The 25,638-nt window shown below is 51.2% G+C and overlaps 1 protein-coding gene and 1 long non-coding RNA gene across 2 annotated transcripts in view; one reads left to right on the top strand and one right to left on the bottom strand.

The window, feature by feature from the left end:
- Positions 1-4,513: 4,513 nt before the first annotated feature.
- On the bottom strand, positions 4,514-25,113 carry DUSP4 (dual specificity phosphatase 4). Its single transcript, XM_070364145.1, has 4 exons — positions 20,655-25,113; positions 10,512-10,657; positions 9,318-9,537; positions 4,514-8,684 (listed from the first exon to the last, which is right to left on the bottom strand). The coding sequence occupies exons 1-4, from the start codon at positions 21,085-21,087 to the stop codon at positions 8,299-8,301; spliced, it is 1,185 nt and encodes a 394-aa protein (XP_070220246.1). The 5' UTR covers positions 21,088-25,113; the 3' UTR covers positions 4,514-8,298.
- Positions 21,027-25,638, top strand: part of LOC138985931 (uncharacterized) — a 111,684-nt gene continuing 107,072 nt past the window's right edge. The window contains exon 1 of the long non-coding RNA XR_011462858.1: positions 21,027-21,161. This is a non-coding gene — a long non-coding RNA (uncharacterized lncRNA). The remainder of the gene's footprint in view (positions 21,162-25,638) is intronic.

The following is a 25,638-nucleotide window of genomic DNA, read 5'->3' as shown; positions in this document are numbered from 1 at the left end:
TACTTTCAGCTTGAAATAATTTGCATGCCAAAAAGACATTTAGGGATGGCCAGTTTTGCTCCCCTGCACTGTCAAACACTTGAATTTATAAAATGCATAAATCAGAGTCTTGAAGTAATTACACCCAATGGCTCATCTTGGTTACTGAAAATTTCTTAGAGTGGGATGTAAGGCAAGGATATGCAGAAGGAACTTTCACTGTTCTTTGTATTTGCAGTTTTGAATTTTGTGGCAGTGAACATATGTATTTATTTTCGTGTATTAATCATTGAACAACTTTATTGGGATGTAATTTACATACTGTGAAATTTACCATTTTAAGTGTACAAGATTTTTTTCATAAATTTACTAAATGTAAGAGTTGTACAACCACCCCAAGGGGTCACACAGAGTCAGCTTGGCAGCACTTTGGTGGAGATGCCTGGAACCCCAAAGTCAAGTGCAGGAGCTTAACCACTGAACTTTTCTATGGCAATTAGTGGAGAGTCAGTTCCCTCAGCTACTGTTCTAGTTAAAAATAGATTCCCTGGGCTTCCCTGGTGGCTTGGTCATAATCACTTGTAGGAGTTTGTGGAATCTTTGACTCAATGTCTTAGATGGCCCCAAGGATCTCTATTTTTAAAATAATCTATAAAAAAATTTAAAACTTTTTATCACAGTGGTGATAGATGGACAGTACAAGTGGTCCCCTTCCAACCTTATGACTTCCTTTCTTTTTTCCATTTTCCTACACACTTCTGCATATTTGTCTCTTCAGGTGAAATCAGGAATATTTTGCCCTGTTCCTCCCAAATTCTGCTGGTGTTTTGATTGAGATCATATTAAATGGATAGGTTAATTTATGGAGAAATAATATCTTTTCAATACTGAGTCTTTTAATCCAAGAATATAGTATGTCCTTCAGCTTTTTTTTAAGTGTTCTTATATGTCCCTTGATAGGACTTTTTTTTTTTTCTATGTCCCTTAGTAGGACTTTATTTTTTTTTTCATTGAAGAATTTTTTTAGTTTTTGGCCACACCGTACCATCTTAGTTCCTGACCAGGGGTTGAACCTGTACCCCCTGCATTGGAAGCACATAGTCTTAACCACTGGACTGCCAGGGAAGTCTAGTCATGCTTTAGCAGGTCCATCAGCTAGGTCTTGCCTATCTCTGGTAAAATTTACTGTAGGCAGTTTATCTTTAAGCTGATATTGTAAACGGAATCTACTACATCTATTTTAAATTGATATTTCATATGGGGAAGCTATTGATTTTTTTCATAATACAATCAACCACTAGCTGAATTCTCTCATTTCTGATAGCTTTTCAGTTGATTCCTGTTTTTCAGATACATATCATCTGCAAATAATTTGGCCTCCCATTTTTCAAACCGTATACCTCATTTCGTTCACTTGCTAATTACATTGACTCGTGCTTCCAAATTGCATTGCTAATTGCATTGCTTACAGTGTTGGAGAAAACTGTTGAGAGTCCCTTGGACAGCAAGGAGATCAAACTAGTCGATTCTAAAGGCAATCAGTCCTGAATATTCATTGGAAGAACTGATGCTGAAGCTGAAGCTCCAGTACTTTGGCCACCTGATGCGAAGAGGGACTCATTACAAAAGATCCTAATGCTGGGAAAGATTGAAAGCAGGAGGAGAAGGGGATGACAGAGGATGAGATGGTTGGATGGCATCACCAACTCGAGGGACATGAGTTTGAGCAAGCTCTGGGAGTTGGTGATGGACGGGGGGAAGCCTGGCGTGCTGCAGTCCATGGGGTGGCGCAAAGAGTCAGACATGATTGAACTGAACTGAGTGCTTCCAAAATAATGTTAGATAAAAATGACACAGTGGAAATACGTGTTTACTAACATAGCTTTGGTTTACACTTTGGGACATTTGTACTAACTGAATCTGATAGAACCAATCCCCAAATGACCACTGGGGAACCACTGCCTTATATCACCTTCATCCGTTTACTTCTTCAGCCTGGCCTCGATGCATATTGCTATTTCCATGCTCCCAACAGAACATGAGGGAACACAAGGTCTCTAAAATTTCCTAAGATTTTGGGAGCCAGGTCCCTTTGCTCTTGTTGGGGAAGGGTGTGGCAACTCCTTGTACAATCTTTGCTGTAGCCCTAATCACTTGTGCTGTAAGCTGTTTAAGATAGACCTCTCCTGAGAGCCGTCCTTATCACTCCATCCTGTGTCTGGCAGAAAGCAGACTCTCAAAAGCAAAGATTGTATATTAACACATATAAATGCAATCTAGAAAGATGGTACTGACGAATCTAGTCTTAGAGTAGCAATGGAGATGCAGACATAGAGAAGAGACTTGCAGACACAGTGGGGAAAGGAGGGGGTGGGATGAATTGAGGGTAGCATTGAAACATATCCAGTACCATGTGTAAAATAGATAGCCAGTGGGAATTTGTTGTATGACTCAGGGAGCTCAACCCGGTGCTATGACAAGCTAGAGGGGTGGGATGGGGTGGGAGGTGGGAGGGAGGTTCAAGAGGAAGGGGACATATATACCTGTAGCTGATTTACATTGATGTACAGCAGAAACCCTGCGTATAAGTTAAATAAGCAGGGTGACAATATACAGCCCTGACGTACTCCTTTTCCTGTTTGGAACCAGTCTGTTGTTCCATGTCCAGTTCTAACTATTGCTTCCTGACCTGTATACAGATTTCTCAAGAGGCAGGTCAGGTGGTCTGGTATTCCCATCTCTTTCAGAATTTTCCACAGTTTATTGTGATCCACACAGTCAAAGGCTTTGGCATAGTCAATAAAGCAGAAATAGATGTTTTTCTGGAACTCTCTTGCTTTTTCTGTGATCCAGCGGATGTTGGCTATTTGATCTCTGGTTCCTCTGATTTTCTGTTTATTTAACTTATATGCAGAGTACATCATGAGAAACGCTGGACTGGAAGAAACAAAAGCTGGAATCAAGATTGCTGGGAGAAATATCAATAACCTCAGATATGCAGATGACACCACCCTTATGGCAGAAAGTGAAGAGGAACTAAAAAGCCTCTTGGTGAAAATGAAAGTGGAGAGTGAAAAAGTTGGCTTAAAGCTCAACATTCAGAAAACGAAGACCATGGCATCTGGTCCTATCACTTCATGGGAAATAAATGGGGAAACAGGGGAAACAGTGTCAGACTTTATTTTTCTGGGCTCCAAAATCATTGCAGATGGTGACTGCAGCCATGAAATTAAAAGACGCTTACTCCTTGGAAGGAAGGTTATGACCAACCTAGATAGCATGTTCAAAAGCAGAGACATTACTTTGCCAGCAAAGGTCCATCTAGTCAAGGCTATGGTTTTTCCTGTGGTCATGTACGGAGGTGAGAGTTGGACTGTGAAGAAAGCTGAGCACCAAAGAATTGATGCTTTTGAACTGTGGTGTTGGAGAAGACTCTTGAGAGTCCCTTGGACTGCAAGGAGATCCAACCAGTCCATTCTGAAGATCAGCCCTGGAATTTCTTTGGAAGGAATAATGCTAAAGCTGAAACTCCAGAACTCTGGCCACCTTATGCAAAGAGTTGACTCATTGGAAAAGACTCTGATGCTGGGAGGGATTAGGGGCAGGAGGAGAAGGGGATGACAGAGGATGAGATGGCTGGATGGCATCACCAACTCAATGGACATGAGTCTGAGTGAACTCCAGGAGTTGGTGAAAGTGGAGAGTGAAAAAGTTGGCTTAAAGCTCAACATTCAGAAAACGAAGATCATGGCATCTGGTTCTATCACTTCATGGGAAATAGATGGGGAAACAGTGCAAACAGTGTCAGACTTTATTTTTTGAGCTCCAAAATCACTGCAGATGGTGACTGCAGCCATGAAATTAAAAGACGCTTCCTCCTTGGAAGGAAAGTTATGACCAACCTAGATAGCATATTCAAAAGCAGAGACATTACTTTGCCAACAAAGGTCCGTCTAGTCAAGCCTATGGTTTTTCCAGTGGTCATGTATGGATGTGAGAGCTGGACTGTGAAAAAAGCTGAGAGCCGAAGAATTGATGCTTTTGAACTGTGGTGTTGGAGAAGACTCTTGAGAGTCCCTTGGACAGCGAGGAGATCCAACCAGTCCATCCAAAGGATGGACTTGATGCACATGAGTTTGAATGAACTCCAGGAGTTGGTGATGGACAGGGAGGCCTGGCGTGCTGTGATTCATGGGGTCGCAAAGAGTCCGACACGACTGAGTGACTGAACTGAACTGAGGGCAGAAACCGGCACAATATTATAAAACAATTATCCTCCAATTAAAATAAATAATTTTTTTAAAAAGAAAGCAGACTCTCAGATGAGGACATCTGTGTCTTACCCTTCACTTCTTTCTGTCTAAAAAATCCAGTTCTCAGAGATTTCCTCTCTGCCTTCACCTGTCACCTTCCGTGGTGTTCAGGGAGCTCACAGATTTGAGTGGCCCGTCTCCACAAGACTACCATAAATGATTCAGACCTTCCAAGTCATCATATTGGCAGTTTTTCGGGAAAGGATAAACCAAGCCAGAGGTGGTCGAAAATGTATTTATTTTTCTTCAAATGATCTTTGTTTCAAGCAATAAATAAAAACAGACATGTTGACTTTTCTAAAAAAAACAAAACAAAACAAAAAAAATCCCCCTAAACTATATACACCCTACAGAAATACAAGCATATCAAATGTAGAAATGACATCACTCTGAAAGATGGGGCTATTTACAGAAATTACAAGTATTGCATTGCTGTCTTGAAGAAGCCTATTTCTGGCATGACTCATAAGCTCTAAGGGAGAGCAGGGTCCTCTTCCAAGAGGTGGCACTCTCCATCCTTTTTTTCTGACTGCACCATGCGACATGTGGGATCTTAGTTCCCTGACCAGGGATCGAACCCACACTCCCTGCATTAGAAGCACGGGGCTGGACTGCTAGTGAAGTCCCTCTCCATACTTCTTGATAAACAAACAAACTTGCAAAGAAGAGCACTGACAGCCAGAGACGTTCTTCAGTTCCTTAACAACTACAGATCAGCTTTCAAGGGGCGTGAAAAGGGACCTCATCCAGGTCTTAGGCCCCGTGAGCTCCTGACAGAACCCATACTGTCCCTCAGCAGAGCTGGAGCCACGCAGGGCCAGGGACAACTGTCTGCTGTGGTTTCTGCCACACAAGCCAGCTCTGTGTTATCAAGCCCCGGCCTCCAACAGCACCTTGCCATCCAGAAGGTTAAGTTTCCCAAACTCAGTTATGCAAGGACAGCACTTGGGGAGCTTTGAAACCTACTGATGCCCAGGTCCCTCCTCCAGAATTCCTGGTGTACCTCGTCTGGGCTAACGGGCAGCCAAGGCAAACCCCTACTTTACCAACAAAGGCTGGCGGCCAAACTCTGATCTCACGGCCCCCTCCCCTCACATTGAAATCACCCATCCCACCTCCCTCTGCCCATCTTCCCAAGGATTTTGGATTTTTTCTCATATAGAATCAGAATCAACTCTCTAGAATCAGGCTAGAATGGACATCTGAGGAAAATGGCCTCAGAGGCCAAGACTAAGGGTGGGAGCTCCCTGCCACCAGCTCACAAGTGGCTTCAGTATAATACTGCTGGGAGGGGGGGGGCTCCACCCACACCCTGGGGTCACAAAGACACTGGAGGGAACAGCAGCATTCTCCAGTCTCTATACATGATCCAGTGAGTCAATAGCACAGGTCACCATGGATCAAAGTGGCAAAGCTTTCTGACTGCGACAGAAATTGCATGTCACCAGAAATCACTTCATGGGAGAGACACCTGTTGAAACCCAGTGGCTATTTGGAGGGACCTCATGGTTCCGTCTTCATTAGAGCTCTTTCTTGCAAGTCATCAAAGAGGCTTCTGATGGTAAAAGTAGACAGTGACCCCAAATCCCCGATTCCAATCAAGCCCATTTCCTATTTGATTTCTAAGGGTTTGGGGACTCACACTGTTATCAAGTACAAAGAAAATGGCTTTATAAATAGTGGTTTGACACTGCGACACAAGACTTGAATTGGAAAGCAGGGAAGAGACCCAGTCAGGGCGGGTCCTGGGCTCCGACTGTCTGGGCAGCAGGAATCCGGTCTGGGAAAGCACGATACGCAGATTTTGGCAAATGTACACTCATTCTGTAAAAAGTCAATCTGTTCTAAGCTACTTTCCCTCCCTCTTCAAGCAGTCCCTCCTGCGAACCTATCTGTCTGTGGGAACCCACACTTTTCCAGCAGTGGAGCCCATTCGACCTCAATTCATCACACAACATGAAGCAACTTCCAGGAATCAAGGAAGACAAGGGAACGTCCAGCTGAGCTCTCTCAGTAGGCCCAGTGTCATGAACCCGACCCCTCCACGTCTTCAGGAGGGGTTCAGCCAAGCAGCTCCCAGGAAAGGAGGGGGCCTCGGGCTTTTCTAAAAACAGGAAGTGAGAACTCTGGCCACACCCAAGACAGGGCTTGACAAAGGTAAGACAAATGATGCCAGGTTCATGTTCATGGAAGGAAATGTGAGGAACCTGGTCCTGTCTGGGACGTGGGGACAAGAAGGAGCATTCCGACACTATGCTGACATCGAGGCTTGAAGTTATTAATGGGTGAGCAGCACTTCGATTCTCAGAGGGCAAAAACAACCCCAAAAAGCAAAACCTAAAGCATGCTCTCATTTCTAGACAAGTTTGGAATTACTGCTAACCTGGCATGGGTAACAACACTGTTCCACAATACTATAAGTTAAATAACCCGTGGTTAGTTCCCTCCTCCCTCCCCCCAAGCCCAACCCACCTGCTCCTTGTTCCAAAAGCCACTCCTCTATTTGGAAAGGCCCCCTGAAAACGGCATTATCTCAAGAAAGGATTCTACTCTGGCACTCTAATGCCCATCCAGAAACCAGCTTCCCTGCAAAGAGTCTGCCTGACTCCTCACTCACGCTGTCTTGCTGTCCTAATCTTCCACAAGACCTCCAGTGAGGTGTCCACGCCCTTTTTATTCACCTATTCACTTTACAGATATCCACCTACACCAGGAATCTTTTAAGATCACAAGAATTTGTTGGCATACTTCATTCCAAGCAAACCCCCTAAAATTAAAATCTCTGATTTAGGCAAAAGAGGAAAAAAAAACCTGGTGCTTCCACTTCCCTTTCGGGTCTCTCTCTTATTAGCTGGGTTCCCCAAGGACCTTGGCAAATGATTCGCTGCAGGAAAATCTGAACTGCACCCAATTTTAATTTTAGGAGCACCTTACACGATATGGCATTTATCACAGATGATATATAAGTCCTCGGGCAGGTCTAGGAGAAAAACGCTTCCACCGCCAAACTGAGTTACTGATCATCCGAAAAGGTTGCATGGTTGCGGTTTCAAATCGCTTCGGTGGTCCATGTGCCCAAAAACCAACTTCAAAGACAGTCTCCAGTCCATATTCAAGGATGCGCTATCTGTGGATGTACACACCCCCGATTCTGGTATCCGAGATGGAAGGAGGGGGTGCTGGAACCAACCTACCAGATACCAAGGGTCAACGCTAAAAACGCCCTCCCTCCCCTTTCTCCTCCTCCCACCCTGCCCCCTTCCCAGCGAAAGCAAATGCAAGCTGATCGTCATGCCATCTCGAACACACCACCTCACTGCACTGACGTCTGCACGCTGCTGTGCTCGCCGGTCCACACCTACATGAACATATTCTAAAGACACGGTCCCTAGACTTTGTGTACTTACATACTCTGAGGAAACTCTCAATAAATACTTTTATTTATTATTAAGCGTAAGTATTCACCCGTTGATGGTGACTTAAAAAGGAAAACCATGTCCTAAAAGATTTCTTCAAAAAAAAAAAAAAAATTCCTGTAACTACAACATACAGAAGGACCAAGCACACAGAAGCAGGCACTTCTGGTCAACTTGTTTTCGGCCCTTTGCCTCCCCTCCACCCCCCTCCCCCTAATAAAACCGGGAGGGCACATTTGCCGGGATCTGTGGGTTTCCTAACTTCAAGCCTTACTGCTTTAAAAAAAAAAAAATGAGGTAAGAAATTCCTATCTGAAAACTAAAACTGACACACAAACCAAGCCCCAGGTCTTCCCTGCCTGCCGAGGAAGCCGTTATTGCTCTAAGTTGGAGTGTTTTGTTTGCGTTTAAATATGTATTCGAGGTCCTTATTGCCATTCTAGCTGGCCCCACGGTCGGCCAGAGAGATGGATGGAAGGAGCTTGGTTGCCAGGCCCCCTACGGGTCAGTCCGGACCTGCTGCCTGGCCACAGGGCCCCACCCAACGTGGGCTGGTGTCGGTTGGGGAGGGGGGGGGCGTTCCAAGGATTCTAACAGCTGGGGGAGGTGGTGATGGGGCTGTGCAGGTAGGGCAGGCTGCTGGGGGCCGGGTGCACCCCCACAGAGACCGGGAAGCTGAAGACGAACTGCGACGTGGGCGTGGGGGTGGCCTTGCCCCGCTCGCGCAGGGGCCCCGAGGGGCTGGCAGCCTCCACCGCGCAGGACGTGGCCAGCACCTGCGACTCAAACTGCAGCAGCTGCCCCATGAAGCTGAAGTTGGGCGAGATGATGCTCCGCCGCTGCTTGACGAACTCGAAGGCCTCCTCCAGCCGCACGCGCTTCTTCATCATCAGGTAGGCCAGGCAGATGGTGGCCGAGCGGGAGATGCCAGCCTGGCAGTGCACCAGCACGCGCCCGCGGCAGTCCTTCACCGCATCTGGGGCAGAGAGCCACGCGCCCGTTAGTGTCCCCAAGTCCCCGTCCTTCCCGCGGGCGGAACAAGGGCGCTGGGGGGAGGATCTGATAAGCATCGGTCGGAGCCCTCCCTCAGAACCACAGAAGGAACAGCCCTCCGAGGCTGACGCCGGGAGAGAGGAAACCCACGGGGCCAGGGAGTGCCGTCGGTTCTAGGCTGTTTTGGAGACTTAACCAAGCAAATGTGCCAGGCTTAGGAAATACACATGCTAAAGCCCGGTGCCAGCACACACGGAGGGGTTTTCATTTGCAGGAGAACAATGACCCAGTTCTCTCTGTGTTTTCCTCCCCACCCCTAAGTCTCATCTGCTTGGCAGGTGGGACATCCAAGGCAAAAGTTCTTGGCTCTATCAGCTACCAATGCCTACGGTTTGTGTAAGTCCATCTTCCTACCCCTGGGCAACTCAACACCCCAAGGGTCAGCCTTCCTTCTGAGAAAGAGGGAAAACAGGCACCCTCTGGCAGGGCCCTTTCTAAGTCCCTCCTTCAACACTCCAGCTCCAAGTGGTTCCCTCTTCCCTCGATTCCTGTCTCTGCCAGCCTTGCACCCAGCGCCCCATTCCTGAACCCGGCGCCCCGGCCAGGGCCAGCCTACCGATGTACTCGATGGCCTCCATGAACCAGGAGCTGATGTCGGCCTTGTGATTGTCCTCCACCGGGATACACTTGTACTGATAGTGTCCTTCGAAGTGGTTCGGGCAGTCGGAGGAGACGTTCAGCAAGGCCGTGATGCCCAGGGCATCCAGCATATCCCTGCGGGCCGCGTGATAGGCACTGCCGAGGTAGAGGAAGGGCAGGATCTCCACCGGACCCCCCTGCAGAAGGGGAGAACAAAGGGGCCCCCCCAAACATCTTAAGTGTAAGACAGCAAGGGAGAGGGCTAGGGTGGTGGGACAGGGAAAGGGGAGCCAGTCTGGGGCGGGTGGGGGGTGCTGTCACGGGCCCTGGGAAGATGGCCTGTGGACACAGCCCCTCCAGGTCTCCCCGTGTCCTGCTGGGGCTCCAGGAGGGAGGGATGCGCTCAGTGGTACCTCTCTGGCCTTGATGCTGTGCTCTGCCTTGATGCTGGGCCCCCCTCTCTGGTTCAAGCAGCCCACCTCCCCCCACCCCCCGTGACCAATGAAGCGGAAGACACAACACTGGCCTTGTTCCATCGTTTGTGATGTGAGGAGCTTACACCTGCTACCACTAAGCTACTTGCTGCAGATCAAAAACAGACGCCACAGCAACCTCAAAGACAAGAGGAGGGATCCTGGCAAAAGGAGGTTATGTTGGCTTTGCTAATGACATGATTCTGAGACGGATCAACACAAGTGATGTGGGATTTGCGGAGCCGAGTTGCGGGACCCCATCAATTTAGTCCATCTCTGTGTAAAGGAGAGGGCTGGAAGGGGTGTGCTTGTTAAGAATAACAGTGGCATGAACTGGTTTTCTTAGAAGGGCTGGTTGTCCACTGATGTTCACTTAGCATTTACCATTAGCTTGTATGGGGGGTGGACAGCTCTGACTGTTGTGAGCCAGGGCTGGGGTCTCAGCTTCCTACAGAGCAGCCCACACATTTCTGGGCTCCTTGCTTGTCTGCACATAACTCTGGGAGAGAAGTCAGGGACTTATGTCTTTACGTTCTTTTTTTATGTAAGGGTAACGAGAGAAGGAAGGGGGAGAATTTCAAAGAAATAATGGATTTCACCTAAGGTCACATCCCAACACTCAGGGTTCATCAATTCACCCAGCATTGAGGCCCTGAGTCCTGAGCCTCTCTAAGCAGAAGTCTGATCTCAGCCCGCACCTGGTCATGCAGTGGGGTCCCACAGGAGCTGCAGCTCAGGTCCAAGGACTCCGCCGTGCTTGGGGGCACAGCAGGTGGGATGGCTGCCAGAGCCTTGGTCTTGGAACAGAATTCTGGGTACTCGGAGGAGAACCTCTCATAGCCACCTGTAAAGGAGAAAGATGCTCGGGTTAATGGGGTCACTGAACAACCAGGAAACCAAACCAGGGGAGAACTTGAACACTACCCTTCATAGAGGAGAGCTGTTGGGAAGCTAGGGCTGGTTGCACCTATATTGGCCACTGGGTGGCGCTGTGGGCCCAGAGATAATGGTTAAGGAGCCCTTCTTCCAGAGATGGGAAGACTGCCTTGGGGAAGAACGCATCTTAAAAGCTGGAAGAAAAGCTTTAGGGACAAGACTTCGGTTTAGAATGCAGATACACAAAGGAGGATGTGCAGGGGGAGATGAAGAAGGAACGCTTTCTTTACAGTGATGACAAAGAAAGAGGGAAGAGCCACTAGGGGTTTCCATGAGGCCACAATTGAGTCCTGGGACCCACAAAGATGTCTGTCATCCCCCAACTCCAGCTCTTCTTTTAGAGAGGTTCTCTAGTGTGGGAGAGAATAAAAAAACTATTATCCTGGCACCAGGCCTTCTGGACCTCAGCAACAGAACAGATGCCAATCACACAGCCTCATGAACAGCTGTTCCATCAACAAGGGGCCAAAACGAGAGGAAACGGGCTTAAATCTAAACAAATCCTTCTTGCCTTATCCAGGTTTGGGGCACGGGAGGATTTCCTGACCTGAGAGTTGCTAAGCCCTGGAATGGTTCTCTGCGGAATCATCTTCCGGGGAAGGAAGGTCGTTTAAGTAAAAGGAGACAAATGGCCAACTTCTGTGGAGTAGCGTTAGTGCCATTCAGGCAAAGGCGGCTGGGCAGGGGTGGGCAGAGACGCAGGAGGAGGCGGGCAGGGAAACACACCAAGAAGAGACAGTCAGCCTGTGTCTCTGATTTTCTTGTGCACTCTGGGACTTTGCTTTGCGGGAAACTTACCATCTATTATTGTCAAAGTTTGGCCCTGCTTGGGTTTTTTTGTGTTGTTTTTTAAATTTTTTGTTGTTGGTTTTTGTTTTGATGTGGACCATTTCTGGAGTCTTGATTGGATGTGTTTGGGGGGCTTCCCAGGTGGCACAGTGGTAAAGAATCTGTCTGCAGTGCAGGAGATGCACGCAGGTTCAATCTCTGGGTCAGGAAGATCCCCTGCAGGAGGGCATGGCAACCCACTCCAGTATTCTCGCCTGGAGAGTCCCATGGATGGAGGAGCCTGGCGGCTACAGTCCACAGCATCACAAAGAGTCGAACACGACTGAGCATGCATGCACTACTTCCGTTTTGTGTTTTGGTTTCTTGGCCCTGAGGCAGGTGGGATCTCAGCTCCCCAATCAGGGGGATCACACCTGCGCCCCCTGCACTGGACGGTGATGTCCCAACCCCTGGACCAACAGGGAAGTCCCCCTGCTTGTATTTTTATTTTGCAGTTTCTATTGGACCAAAAATAGACTAAAAATGAACTCAGCAGGGTCTGCAGGTTGTGGAACAACCACTCAACGGATGGTCACGCAGGCAGCTGGCCCACTACACCTTTATGACTAAGTGACGGGGGGGTGCCATTGCTCTCTATCCCGACCATTCAAAGCAGTTTTCCAACATGTGATGGTTAGTCAATTCCTTGCCCTGAATCCCAACCCTTGACACTACCGCTTCGGAGAGGAAAGAAAATGACCGTTTGCCACATCATAAGGCTTCCAGAAACAGGGCAGACATTTTTTCCTCTCTGAGCGGGAGGCTCCTGGTTTCCCTCCCCCAGGCTATAAATGGCCATTTCTCTGGTCACAGGCCCTCACTCTGCTGAGTCATAATGACCAGCCTCCCTGGAGGGAAAACCTGCTGGAGGGCCCAGTCCTGCCCTCTTCAGAGGTGCTAGTGGCCTGAGTGGACTTCTTGTCAGAAGCAGCCCTCCCTTTCGCCTATAAACCTGCTAATGCTTCCGCCCCCAACGCAGGCTATGAGCAATGAAAGCCGGCAAGTGCCTTTAGCTGAAGCCCCCTGGGATGGGCCTCTGGGATGGAAACTTCGGCAAATGCTGCCCTTTGGAGAAAGTAAAAGAAGTGGGTCCATCCACAAACCAATGTTGAGTGTCTATATGAAACACCATCACTTGCTACTCTGTACTTCTAGAGGATCTGAAAAATTGAGTGAAAGGATCTGTGTGTTTATTACATAATTTGAACATTAAAATACATCTCAGAGATACAAGACGTTGAGGGGTGCCCTCCCAAAAGCTCATCACCTGGACGGGCAGGCCAGCAGTCACAGGAGGGTCAGGGCGAGGCTCCAAGGTCATAGAGAACCAGTAGCTCTTAGGGCTGAAGGAGCCAAGGAGACTCAGTGGTAGAAAGAACGTTCTTCCCGTTGCTGAGAAGGCACAGACCAGGGCATCAGACGGAAGTGAAAGAGCCTTGCCTTTGCAGTCAGATTCACAGCTCTGAGTTGAAATGCCAGCCCTGTGAATGAATCATAGGCTGTGCAGCCTGGAGACATCACTGAACCTCTCTGAGCCTCCTCCTCATTTGTAAAATGTAATGAAACTTCCAGGCCGGGAGTCTCTAGTGGGGACGGACTGGAACAGCCAGTGTGCACTGTGCCTGGCCCCAGGGAGACACTCAATGAACGTTTCCTTCTTCAGTACCTAAGGGGACTCCAGCTTCACTCACAACTTCTCACACTCAGGACAGCTTTCTCCTCCTGGGCTTTCCTTCTTTTTTCCAGTGGGCATCTGGAGAGCTGGTAGTTAGGCAGCAGAAGAACAGGTACCAGGCACTTCCTGCATCCCACATCCCCTGCCCAGTCAAGGACATCTGCTACCTCCAGGGCTGACCATCAGTCAATCCCCAGGGAGCAGCAGAACCCTGGAGGGGTCCCCAGCCTGCAGCTGACCCTGGGGGTGTGGCAGGTGTGGGGGATGGGGGAGGGCGCAGGCAGGCCCAGAGACCAGACCAGGCTTGAAAGCGGGGGCTATCTGTCATCTCCCCAAGGCTGCACATAACAGGACAGAGAGATAGCAGTGGTCAGGAAAAGGCACCATTACAATGAAGCGGCAAAATGATTACTGAAAAGTTCTTTCGCTCTGGAGACAGGAGCAAAGGGAGGGTGGAGTCCCTGACATGGGAGCAACGGAAAGGATTTCCCTCCGGAGCCATCATTAGCTGTGGTGGGATCTGTGGCTGGTAGTTACGAGGAGCATCAGCAAAGGACCTCCTTCTGGGGCCCAGGAGCTGCAGTCAGGCCAGGACCTCAGATGAGTAGAACACACCCTTGTGGGGTCGGGAGCTCCCGAGTGATGCAGTGCAGATACAGGAGTGCAGGTCAGGGGCCATTCAGTCCACACCCCAAAAGATCACACTCCGATCCAGGTTAATAAAAATGACAGACCCTCTTAAAAGGAAATGTTCATTACGTGTCAGGCTCTTCCCACCCCGGTATCCAACCAGCAGCCCTGGAAGAAGGCGTGCTGAGCCCAAATTTAACAGAAGAGAAAACTGAATTTCATGGCGGCCCCCATGTAAGGGCATTCAGCCCACAGCTGCTGCTGCTGCTAAGTCGCTTCAGTCGTGTCCAACTCTGTGCAACCCCATAGACGGCAGCCCACCAGGCTCCTCTGTCCCTGGGATTCTCCAGGCAAGAACACTGGAGTGGGTTGCCATTTCCTTCTCCAATGCATGAAAGTGAAAAGTGAAAGTGAAGTTGCTCAGTCGTGTCCGACTCAGCGAATCCACAGACTGCAGCCTACCGGGCTCTTCCGTCCATGGGATTTTCCAGGCAAGAGTACTGGAGTGGAGTACTGCCTTCTCCAGAAGGGGCCTCAAAGTCACTTGGACCCTGGTCATCAGGACCCATCCTGGTGCTTCCCCACCACTGCTTCTCCAGTAGCCCTTCTCTCAGCGACCACCCGCCCAGTGGTTCATCACTCTAGGAAAGAATTTTGATGCGGAAATAGAAAGAATGTCAACAGGGCACTGCTGACGTTTCACTGGACTCTGCTTCTCTCCGATGCTTTTCGAACTCCAGGTAGTTATGGAGGAGTCGTGACCAGCATTTTTTTTTTTTAATTTAATGAAACAGAATAAAAACAACTTGAACGCACTGCATGTATAGAGGGTGTGATTTCATGGCACTCTGGTTTCACAGTGATGGTCCCCATCACAGGGACTCCCCTGGCACTTAAAGGCACTTGCTGGCTCTTCTTCTCCCAGACTGTACACGGCATGTGCTGCAGTGGGGCACGAGCCCAGTACAGGGCAACAGACACCTGGCCTGGCCGTGAGCTGTTGCAGGACACCACTCATGTCTTACATCTCTTGGGGGAAAGTGTATTTCAAGAGCTCAAATTACGTAATAAACACATGGATCATTTCACTTTTAAAAAAAGGTCAGCTCCTCTAGAAGTATATAGAGTAGCCCTATACTAGGTCCTGATGGAAACGAAACTCAGTTTCTTATGGTGGGTGGCGGGGAAGAAGACTGTTCCCAGCCTCTCTCCTCAGTGCCTGCCTCCCCAGCTCACATCTGTGCAGGTACCATAGCCACGACCCTTTCAGCAAGAGCGAGATTGACTTGTATTTTTTTATCTTTGACCACATCCTGCAGCATTCGGGATCTTAGTTCCCCGACCAGGGATAGAACCTGTGCTGCCTGTACTGGGAGTGCACAGTCTTAGCCACTGGACCACCACGGAAGTCTCAAGAGCTAGATTTAGATCTCCAAGCTTTATCCAGAACTCACGAGAGGGAAAGTTTATTGCCACTGTAGACACGGTGGGGTGGGATGGGAGAACGTCTATCCTGTGGCCTTGGAGCTATGCGGGATGGGAGGGGGTAGGCAGACGGGTGCAGAGGAGCCCCAGCTCTGTTGTGGGAGCTGGAAGAGACACATCCCCTCCTAAGCCCCGTTTTCCACCCTCAGAATGCAAGGATTCCAGACACTATCTTGAAGTTCCAACATTTTGTGCTCCTGAATGGTCATGAACTGACTTGCCGACTACCAACTGACAGCAGGTATATATTTCCATCAGACCTGTGTATTTCCACCTTCTGAACACAATCTCACAACACATTCGCCAGTGAATTCCCTTTTATTTTTTCCTACGTCCTGTCGCATGTAATTCGGTAACAGATAGGCTGACTAATTTTGACCTGTTTTTCCCATGTTCTTATTTAATAATATACCTTCTAGCCTTAAAGCTCTCATTTTCTCATCTTAATTTTAAAACTGGAGCGTCTGGGGGAGCGGGGCAGAAAGGACTATAATTTTCTACCCAACTTCCTTGAGGAATAACTACGCCTACGGTTCAACTCTGTGTTCTTTTCGTCTTCTCACACAGACAGGGAGGCAGTTTTCAAAGTTGACAGAAACCGTGAAACTGGCTGGCCCCCTGCTCATGTAGGTGGGGCGGGGGAGATGTGTGAGAAGTCCTTTGAAAGGGCAGGCTGCTGTGATGCCCGTCATCTCGCCATAATAGGACTCTTAATGGGGTCTGTGATGGGAAGGACAGCCTCTTGGTGGTGACGATGGTCGCGGATCTTAATGTGGCTGCCACTTTTTCCCTGTTACTCTCTCTACACTCTCATATCAACCTGTTAACAAACAGGGCTCATGGCCTTGCTGTCCTGGGACATCTTATCAATATCAAACACTGCCCAGCAGGCAAAGTCTGGGGACATCTGAAGGTCCTTTGGCTTTGAGAATTTCCAAGACTTCCAGTTTACATGTATGGGCTCCTCATCTCTGGGTCCTGGATCTGCTACCTCTGGTGTCCCGGGCAGCTGGCTGGACACTCGAGGTCACACTCTAGGCTGGATCTCGCTTGCAGCCCCTCCAGGTACTTCTCTGCCATCTGCTCCCTTCAGCAATCTGGCTTCCGTCTAGTCTTCATTTCTTCCTCCCCAACTTCCTCTTTGTTAAACGGGAACTGCCTTCCAGGAAGGAAACCAGCTATCTGGTTTCAGATGTTCTGATTTTTTGTAAGGAATTCCTTGGCTCTTTAAAAAGGTCACCCTTTCTCCTCTCTGAGTTCTCGGTGAAGCCCACCTTTCCTGTAAGGGAGCTGAGATGGACTTCCTGACAATCAGGCTGTCACTCTCAGTCAACACCTACTGGAACCATCCAGTGCAGATGATGCAAAGAGTAGTGACTTTGCCTAATTCTTTATAATTCTTTAAAGTCTCACACTCTGGGTTAGGAATTTCCCTTAAGGCCTACCTTTATTTTTATGTTTGTAATTCTAACAGTTCTCCGCTGTCATGGGTATATCGTGTCCTGTTTGCAAGGAGAAAAGCCAGTCCTTTTGCCTTTGGGTGAAAGAGCTGCCCTTAGCATCCCCCAGGATTCTGCCGTTTGGTGCCACTGACCTGGAAATGAGGATGGGCAGGGCAGATGGACACAGAAAGAGAAAAGATGGAACACAGCCACCTGACCTCTGCCCATAGCTCTCAGGATGGGCCTTAGTCGCTGTTCACACGGAAGCTATCACGTCAGGTCACTATGATCAGGCTTGGGGACCATTGGGTATGAGACTTCCGACCTGGAAGGAGAAGCTGGAGTATATTGATCTTCCCAATTTCTCAAAACAGCTCCAGGACGGCTTTTAAATCAGAACTTGAGTAAGAACTGACAAAGGTCACAGGCTGAGAAGAACTTTAGATAGAAGAAAAAGTAAGATAATGTTTTTATACCTGAAATCTTCTGTGTAACAGACTGATCTCTTATTGGGGGGATGTGGGAAGTAAAGAATGACGTCTATTAAGGTAAGAAAAATGCTCTTTTTGTCTTTCTCTACTGGGGGGAGGGGGTCTAAAACCCTAAACCAAGGATCTATGAAAGAAAGAGAAAGGGATTTCAAAAGAGATGTGTACTATAATTAAATCTGAAAAGCTGAAATCTCTAAACTGTCCCAAAATGCCTTACAGGGTTTTCAATAAAATGAGTTTTACCCCAGTGGGAAGATTAACTAGCCAAAGGACCAGAAAATGTAGTGATATGGGTTACTGCTTTTAGCAAACCTTGGGTATTATTAGGAATTGTAAAGGCCAGCTAGCACTGCCTTAATCTTAAGTAAAGCTATGAATTCTTGCCTGTGGTATTAGTTATTAACTACCTGTAATATATAACCAACTGCCCTTCAAAGTGGCATAAATAGAAAAATCAGCTGTTTAAACACAGTTAATTGGTAAAAGTCCATAGCTTGTGACCAGGAAGGGTAATAGAACCTCTAAAAATATCCGGCTGTTTTTACTGTCCCCCCAGGATGGCAGATATCAACAGTTTTCCACGGCTTAATGTCTGACCACTTTTACTCCACGCCCACCACCACACATGAATGGTTGCACAGAAGGCCCCACTGGCTGCAAAATAAAGGAAAAACTGGGGGGGGGCGTGGAATCATCCAAATTACCCAACACCTAACCAATTCAGGTATTTACTAAAGATAAATCTAAGGGGCTTGTCTCCTCTCATTTCCCTTTAGTTTCCTGCCCCCAGGGCCTCCTGCGAGGAACCCACGTTTCCTGCTGTTCCGCTGGCTTCTGCACTGTCCGCCCCCAGGCGCACCTCCCCGCAGCGCCAAGGGAGCCCATTTCCTTCTGCCCTCACTGGGGGATTCCTTTGCAGGGGAAGGCAAGGAAAAGAAAGAGGAACTGTGTGAAGACCGCCTCTGTTTAGCACCTAAATGAAAACAGGCTGAGCTGAATAGAATTTGAACCAGTTAACCTCAAAGATGTTCTATCACCACTGCAGAACAAGCTGGAAGGAAATACCCTCCCTCCCCACACTCTGAATTTTAGGCGGCAGTTGCGTCCAAAGGCAGGCTCCCTTTGCTTAGAAAGACCCAGCTGAACCTCTCCTGGCCCCTCCCGGGAGGGCCTATGAAGAGAAGTTGGACCCCACGCCCAGGCCATGACCCTCCCCAGCTCAGAGGATGCGGTCTGGGAGAGGCAGCGAGCGGTCCGCCCCTGCGCGCGCCGGGTCAGGCAACAGGAGGCAGTGCAGGCCTCGGGAGGAAACAGCCCTTAAGCACTCCTTTTCCTTCGGCCAGGCACCTCGCCAACCGCCAGGGGACTGCCGACCCTACAGACTAGCATTTGCCTCGCGCCCGGCGGCCGGCCCGCGGGGCGGCTCTCGGTACAGATCTGGCTCCGGGCTCTCCCGGCGGGATTCGGGGGAACCAGGCAGGTGCCGTGAGCCCGAGGAGGGAACCTTAAAAATCTCCTTCTCTCTCCAATAGCGAGGCCTAAGTGCGCGCCCGGAAACCCTAGGGCGGTCCTCTCTGGATTTCTTCCAGGAGAAAAAGAAAACAAAACGAACCCAGACGCCACGTGCGTCCGCTCTGCCTTGAGAAGGGTCCCGGGTTCGGAAGCCGAGCAGGCAGGCGTGCGATCGGGGTCCAAATCCGGAGCGATCGAGGTGAGCACAGCTCGGAGAACACAGCGGTCAGCCCTTGCCACTCGAAGGGGCTTTCGTCCCAGAGAAATTTCTCTCACTGTCCCTACGTGCGCCAGCACCACGCAGAGGACGAGCTATGTGCTCAACCTCGGGGACCCCATCCCCGCGCTCCACCCAGTCCGGGACCACTGGGCTCCCGGCACACCTCGGCGCCCGGGGCCCCAGGGCCCCTGCGCCCAGGTCGCCTCGCTTAGCGCCTGGTCCTTCCGGTGCAAGGCCCTTCCTGGCACTTTCCCTTAAAGCGCTGGGAGGAGAAGGGAGGAACGCTGGGCCCAATCAGAGGTGCCAAAGGCCGCCCTCGCAAAGAAAGAAAAATCAGCAAAATCGCCTTAGTGGTTCAACCAAAGGTCAACAGCAGCATTTCCCCAGCAGCTGACAGGTCAAATGGCCAGGAAACAACTGCCGAGAACAAAGCCCCCCGCTGTTCACAGGGGCCAGCCCGACCCGCCGGCACCGAGCGGTGTGGTCGTGCCTTTTGGAAGGGGCGGTGGGGAGAGGTTTCCGCCGCCGCGCCTCCCGCCCCATCTCCCTTCCTCTCCTGTGAGCGGGACCGGAGAGGAAGGGCAGGAGGGAGGGGGCCGGGGGCGCCGGCAGGGAAAGGGGCGGCCCTTTGATGGCGGGGGTTCGAAACGCCTCCCTCGGGTCCTGGGGCGGCCAGGACCCGCAGCGGGCTAAGGAATGCGCGGAATGCGGCGCGGGTGGAAGGGGCGCAGCGCCGCAGGGCCCCAGCGACTTGCCCGCTCCCGGCCTGGCCGGGCAGGTGCGGCCGGCGCCCGGGTCCTTCCAGGTACTTGGGTAGCCCTCGGCCCTTTCGGAGTTTAGATTTGGTAAGATCTCCCCTTCCCTGGAGTTTCGCACTTAAGCACGCGCCGCCATCTGAGAGTCTTGAGTCTGAACAAAAGGTCGTTACTTCTCAGCTGCCTTCATTTAAGAGGCCCCGTCCCCCTTGGCGACCCCAGCAAATACTCGGACCTCCAGCCTCCGTCTCCGGAGCCTAGGTCTAGCCCGAGGCGGGAGGGGTTGGCCACCCTTCCTGGTGGAGCTCGGAGTTGGGCGGCACAACCAAGCCCGCAAGCTGACCCTCGTTTTTGCATTTATGAACGGTTGGTTTCCAGCAGGAGCCGCAGAACCGATCGCACCCCAGCGCTCACCCTCCTTCCCTCTCTTCCCCACGTCTTGGAATCTCGTAATCGGATTCGGTGCGGGACCCGGCCATGCCAAACCAACAGGCCTAACCTGTCCCCCACCTCCCGCGTAGTGGCACTTGAGAGCGCTTCCCAGGACTCGAAGGTGGAAAAGCTGCTGAGTCGCTTCTCCCGCAAGGCCAGACCGTTGGTGTAAACAAATGCAGAATCGCCGGGAAGGGTCCGGAAATTGCAGGTGACTGAGCCCTCACCATCTCTGAGGACTTCAGGAGCTCGCACTTGCACACAAATATACAAAAGCCTTGCACACCAGCGCGAGCACAAATACGCACAAAAAAGCGTTCGGGGGGCATCCCGCAGCCACGAGTCACCCCCAGGCACCTCTTCTGCCCACTAACGCGCAGGCCGCCCAGTCCCGCCGCACCGACCCTCCAGCTCGCGCCCGGCGCCCGCGTTTACCTTTCAGCAAGCAGATGTCGGTGCGCTCGGCGTTGCGACGCAGCGCCTGCACCACCAACGACACGGTGCTGTCCTCACGGAGGCTCTCGGCGCGCGGGCTGCGCTCGTCGTAGACGATGACGGCGGAGTAGAGGCCGGAGCGCAGGCGGGCGCGCACCTCCTCTTCGGCGGGCAGGATCTGCTCCAGGCTCACGGAGCCCTTGGCCCGCCGCCGCACAATAGTGTTGCAGCGCACGTTGACCGAGCCTCGGATGTAGCCCGCGCTGTGCGCCAGGAACGGTCTGCAGTCCAGGAGCAGGCACTTGCCGCCGCTCAGCAGCCCCAGGGCGCCGTGGCTGCCGCTACCGCCCGCGCCGCCGCCGTTCTCGTCCCGGTTCATCAGCCTTTTGAGCACGCTGCAGTCCATCTCCCGCAGCTCGTCCACCGTCACCATGGTCGCCGGGAACCGCGTCTGTTGGACACCCGAGGAGGCGAGGGACTCCCGGGCGAGCTGGGCTCCAGGAAGGGGTGAGCGGGGGTCTACGAAAGGGCGCGCGCGAGCAAAAGCGGACGCAAACTTGGCCCCTAGGGGCTCTCACTGGCGAATCTCTTCTCCCGGGTTCCCCTTTCTCCCGCAGCTTCTCGGTTACATAGCAGTCCGGGCGGCCTCGGGCGCCGGGCAGCACGATGCCAAGGGGGGGGGGGGTGGTAGTGGAGTGGAGTGTGTTTACGGGAGAGGTACGAGGGCTCCCTTCTGTTGTTGCCTCTATTGTATTTCGCCCGTTGCGCTGCCGTTCCGGCCGCGGTTCCCCCACGAACTGCCGGAGCTCCGCGCTCTGCCCCAGCCAGAGTTTCCTCTCCTCGGCGTATAGATTTATTAATGCTCCTCGGCTCTCCCCCGGGAGGGGGCAGATGCATTACTACCTCGCGAGGCTCCGCCTCTTTCCATTCTGGGCCGCGAGCCCTGCCCCGCCCCCCGCGCCCGCTCCCCGCCCCCTGGCGGCTCCCCCCGCCCCTCCGGCCCCACCTCCTCCGCACGCCCCAGCGAGTGAATGGAGTGCCGGCCGCTCGCTCCTGGTCACGGGGACGCGACGTCACAAAGAGCGGAGTAAACAGGGAGCGCGGCGGTCGCCGCCAGGCCCATTCATAAAACCGAGACCTAGAGGAAAAGGGAGGAGGCCTCCGACCCGCAGGCGAGCGGCTGCGCCGGGACTTTGTGAATGGAGCGTGGCGGCGCCTCTCCCCTGCCTCCGCTCGCGTCCAGCCCGACCCGAGTTGCCTTGCAGCCACTGCACCCCCGCCTCGGTGGTGGCGGCGATGATACGCAGAAAAAAATCGCCAGCCGAGAAGCTGGCCTAGCGGAGGGCCGGACTCTGTTTTGAGCTTTCATCCTGGTTTACCTCCGCGCTTCCCCCTTGTCAGCCCCGCAGGTGGGCCCCTAGTACCCAAGGGGACTGGGAAACGCCGCATCGCAGCCGGCCCAGCCAGGCCCTCCTCGCCCCAGCCTTACGGAGCGCGTTTGGCCCGCCAGGCGTTTTTGGTTGTTGTTGGTTTTTTTTTTTTTTTTCAATTGCAGTTTCTCAGACTTTAGCTTCTGCCTTAGCCTGATCGATTTTCATCTTAAGGTATAAATCAGTTTTATAGCTTCCCGAGGAACGTGGGCAAACCCGAATCCAGGAGATGAAAGAGAAAGCCCTCGCGCCCCGAAGCCCGGTAATAGGAGTGAAGTGTTGAGTTTGTTGCTTTATGACCCAGAGGGAGACATTAATTGGATCCGGAATGTTGTTCCCAAGGAGGAAGGCGGAGTGCCACTCCCTTCCACGCTTCCTAAAGATGTTTATTTAACCCTGATGGGGGGGGGGGGGGAGGACATTTTCGGCTTTTGGAAAAGTCCTCACGCCTCTCGTACTCGTGTGAATTGTCTCTCAGGAAATGACAATTAGGGTCCACATTTGGTGCGAAACTAGACCCCGAGAAATTGACGGGTAAAGAATTTAATACGTCCCAGGGCCGATTCGGGTTTCTTTGCGTCCCTCTTTCCCGGTCCGGTCTCATTTCCCCCGCCCCCGCTTCTACTTATGCATTTTATTTCCCAGAGGCCACTTTTGGCAGGGGGTGCGTGCGCGCAGCGGTGGGGGACACGACAGAAGCCAAAAATGATGCGTCCGACATCTTGCCAAGTCTTGTTAGTGAGAATTAACCACCGAACAGGGAATTACGGGACTCGCTCGGGGCCCCGGTGGCAGTGGGATCGAGTCTTCTGTTCCTGGCTGGCGGAGGCGACAGGGGTCGGTGAACCCGCTCCCTCCCCCGACTCAGCCTTCCGCTCCGCCTTTGTTCCCCGTGGAGCGGCTCTCCAGGGCTGTAGACTCCGGGCCCCAGGGCAACCCCTTCAGTCCCCAGCCCGGCCTCGGCGGCGGCCTCCATCTCCGAAATCTACAGCCCTCGATCCCCTCCCGCTGCGTCCGGGCTCCCGGACCCCAGGCCCAAGCTGAGTGCCCCAAAATAGCTCTGCGATGTACTGGTCCCGTCTCTATTTAGAATTTACTATTTTATTCATCGTGGACTTGTGGGGAGGCGGCACTAATTTTAATTGTTTACGCCACTACTTTATTTATTTTGACTACTCAATTTCGGGTTCCCCTCGACATTTGGCGCACGAGGAGCGGCCACCACTGAGGACCCAGTGAGGCCGCGGGGCACTCCAGAGGGGAGGTCAGCGGTCAAAGGTTTGCTGCTTGGCTTCTCCGCTGGGAAGGGGACTGTATTCCCTCCCAAGGCTTTTGTCCGGTTTTTCGCGTGCTGAGGTGGTCGTGAGGCTCTGTGTAAAGACTCGCTTTCCCTGGCACACCAGGAGCTCGCCCTTTCCAAGGAGCCCCCCGCGCGCCCACGTTCCCCGGCTTTCCCGGGACGCTCTTGGGCAGCACTGGAATCCGCTTTCAGAAAAACGCCGATGCCTTTACAAGGACTTCAGCTGGACATCTCGGAAGAGCCTCTCAGTCGGAGGCAGGTCCGGGCGAACTGCACACGTGTCGCAAGAGCTGGGGGACGTCCCCCGGCGGCACGGCCGGGCTCCGCTAGCCTTTGTTTGGCATAAGCCGGGGGCGCCTCCGCGTCCGCCTGACCCCCTGCCCGGCCCTCACGTGGCCCGTAAATAACAGGTCCGGAGGCAGGAAAATGCCCACCGAACAAAGACTTGCTTTCTGCACCTGATGGTAATCCGCGGTGGCAAAGCCCGTAAATCCCGCAGGCAATTCACACGGAAGGGGGCGTGGGCGGGCGCGTGTGAGTGTGTCTCTATGTCCACGTGTGCCCGCCCGCGCCTGCGCGCCCGCAACCTGGAGGCGAGCCGCAGCATCCAATTCAAGTACTTAAGCCAAGATCCTTTTGCATTACCAACGCGAATGCCTGATATTTGAAAAAAGACTGGGAAAAAAAAAAATCCTCTCCCTTCAAGTCAGGAATTAGCTTTCGGTTATGTGAATTTCAGCCAGCAAGATTTAAATTTTGTTTTTATCCGGGTTCTCTGTAAGCACCCTAGATAATTTTTGTAATTTTTGGTATTATAAGTGTGTGGGTCATGTGCTACCCAAATAAATACAATGTAAGGGATCCTCGATCCTGGCTATAGAGGTGATAGAACTTGTCTCCAGTGAGTATGCAGGCGGGGCCAGAGATGTTGGGTGGGGGGGAGCCTTAATCAGTGTACAGGAGAACCTCGTGAAACAGCTTGTCTAAAAGATCTTGGAGAAAACAAAGGCATTTGGAAGGAAGACACTGAATGTCATTTCAAAGTTAATTTGATTAAGGAAGGCATTTCTGCGGGAGCTGGAATGGGATTACCCACGGAGAGAGATTTTATTTATACTCAGCAGGAAACCTCCGGGTGAAAATACTTTAAACATTCACTGTGACATGTAAATCCAACTTCTCTTTCACCAGGTAGTCCTCAGACCGACCTTATTAGTCACTGTTAGGCCTGGCAAAACCCTTGTTCTTGTTTAAAAACATTTCTTTCCAATTAGGAAGTTGTGTGATCTGGGAATTTAAAGCCCAGAGCAGGATCCCCTGAGAGGACTATCTATGGCTTCTATTCTGGTTTTGATGGCAACCTCTGACTCACTGCGCTGTCTCCAAGTGCCTGAATAAAGCTTGCCTGAAAAATCACTAATGAATTAAAGTGGTGATGAAAAGCAGAGTTCTGTGGATTCCTCTTTACTGAGTGGATCCCTCTCACCTTGCTTATTACTCTCAAGTGGAACAGAAGTGGTCCTTTTGACATTGAGCTGTTGGCTAGGTTTCTTAGATCAGCTGATGGGGGAGCTTCCACCCTAGTAATGAGAATGCTCAAAAGAACTGAGAGGCTGTTTCATGCTCTTCAAGGGAAGAAGTCTGGATATACTGTGTGTTCTTAGGTAACAGGTATAGATAGATGAATTGAAGAATGTCTTGTCCTTTCCTGCCCACCTCTGCTCATCAAGTCAGGACTCAAAAGCCTTCAGTGTTGAGTGAGAATGAACATCACCAAACAGCCTCAGAAGCAACCTGAAAGCTTTTTTCAGTCCTGACTTTGTCATAGATTTGTTCAGTAACCTCCATTTATTTTCCTAGCCACAGTACTGTAGCACTTGCTGATGATTTAAAGTGCTAGGTCTCTAATCCAGGGTCTCTACAGAAAGGTTTTAATACATTGCCTCCCGATACTTTATTTTAAAAACAATTCAATCTAGGCTATGCCAGCATCTAGCTTAGTGATCTTGGGCAAGATAATCTCCCTGGAGTTCAGTTTCTTCATCTGCATAATGAAGAGTTTGGGCATGATTGATTTGTCAGAGCCAGTTCATTTCCACCCCTGTGTGATTCTGAGTTGGAGAGCTCTCTGCCAGCCTGAAATAACCACCTTCTTTCTCTCAAAGCCAGGCACTCTGAAATCCACAAGTCACAGCACAGTCTCTGCCTCCTTCCTGTCCCTCATTTGCTTAACGCTGGTAATTTTGATTTATAT

The sequence above is a fragment of the Bos mutus genome, chromosome 27 (assembly GCF_027580195.1).
Source record: "Bos mutus isolate GX-2022 chromosome 27, NWIPB_WYAK_1.1, whole genome shotgun sequence".
NCBI classification, from domain to species: domain Eukaryota; kingdom Metazoa; phylum Chordata; class Mammalia; order Artiodactyla; family Bovidae; genus Bos; species Bos mutus.
The sequence above is the reverse complement of the archived record's forward strand: the minus strand, read 5'-3'. Positions and strand labels throughout refer to the sequence as shown.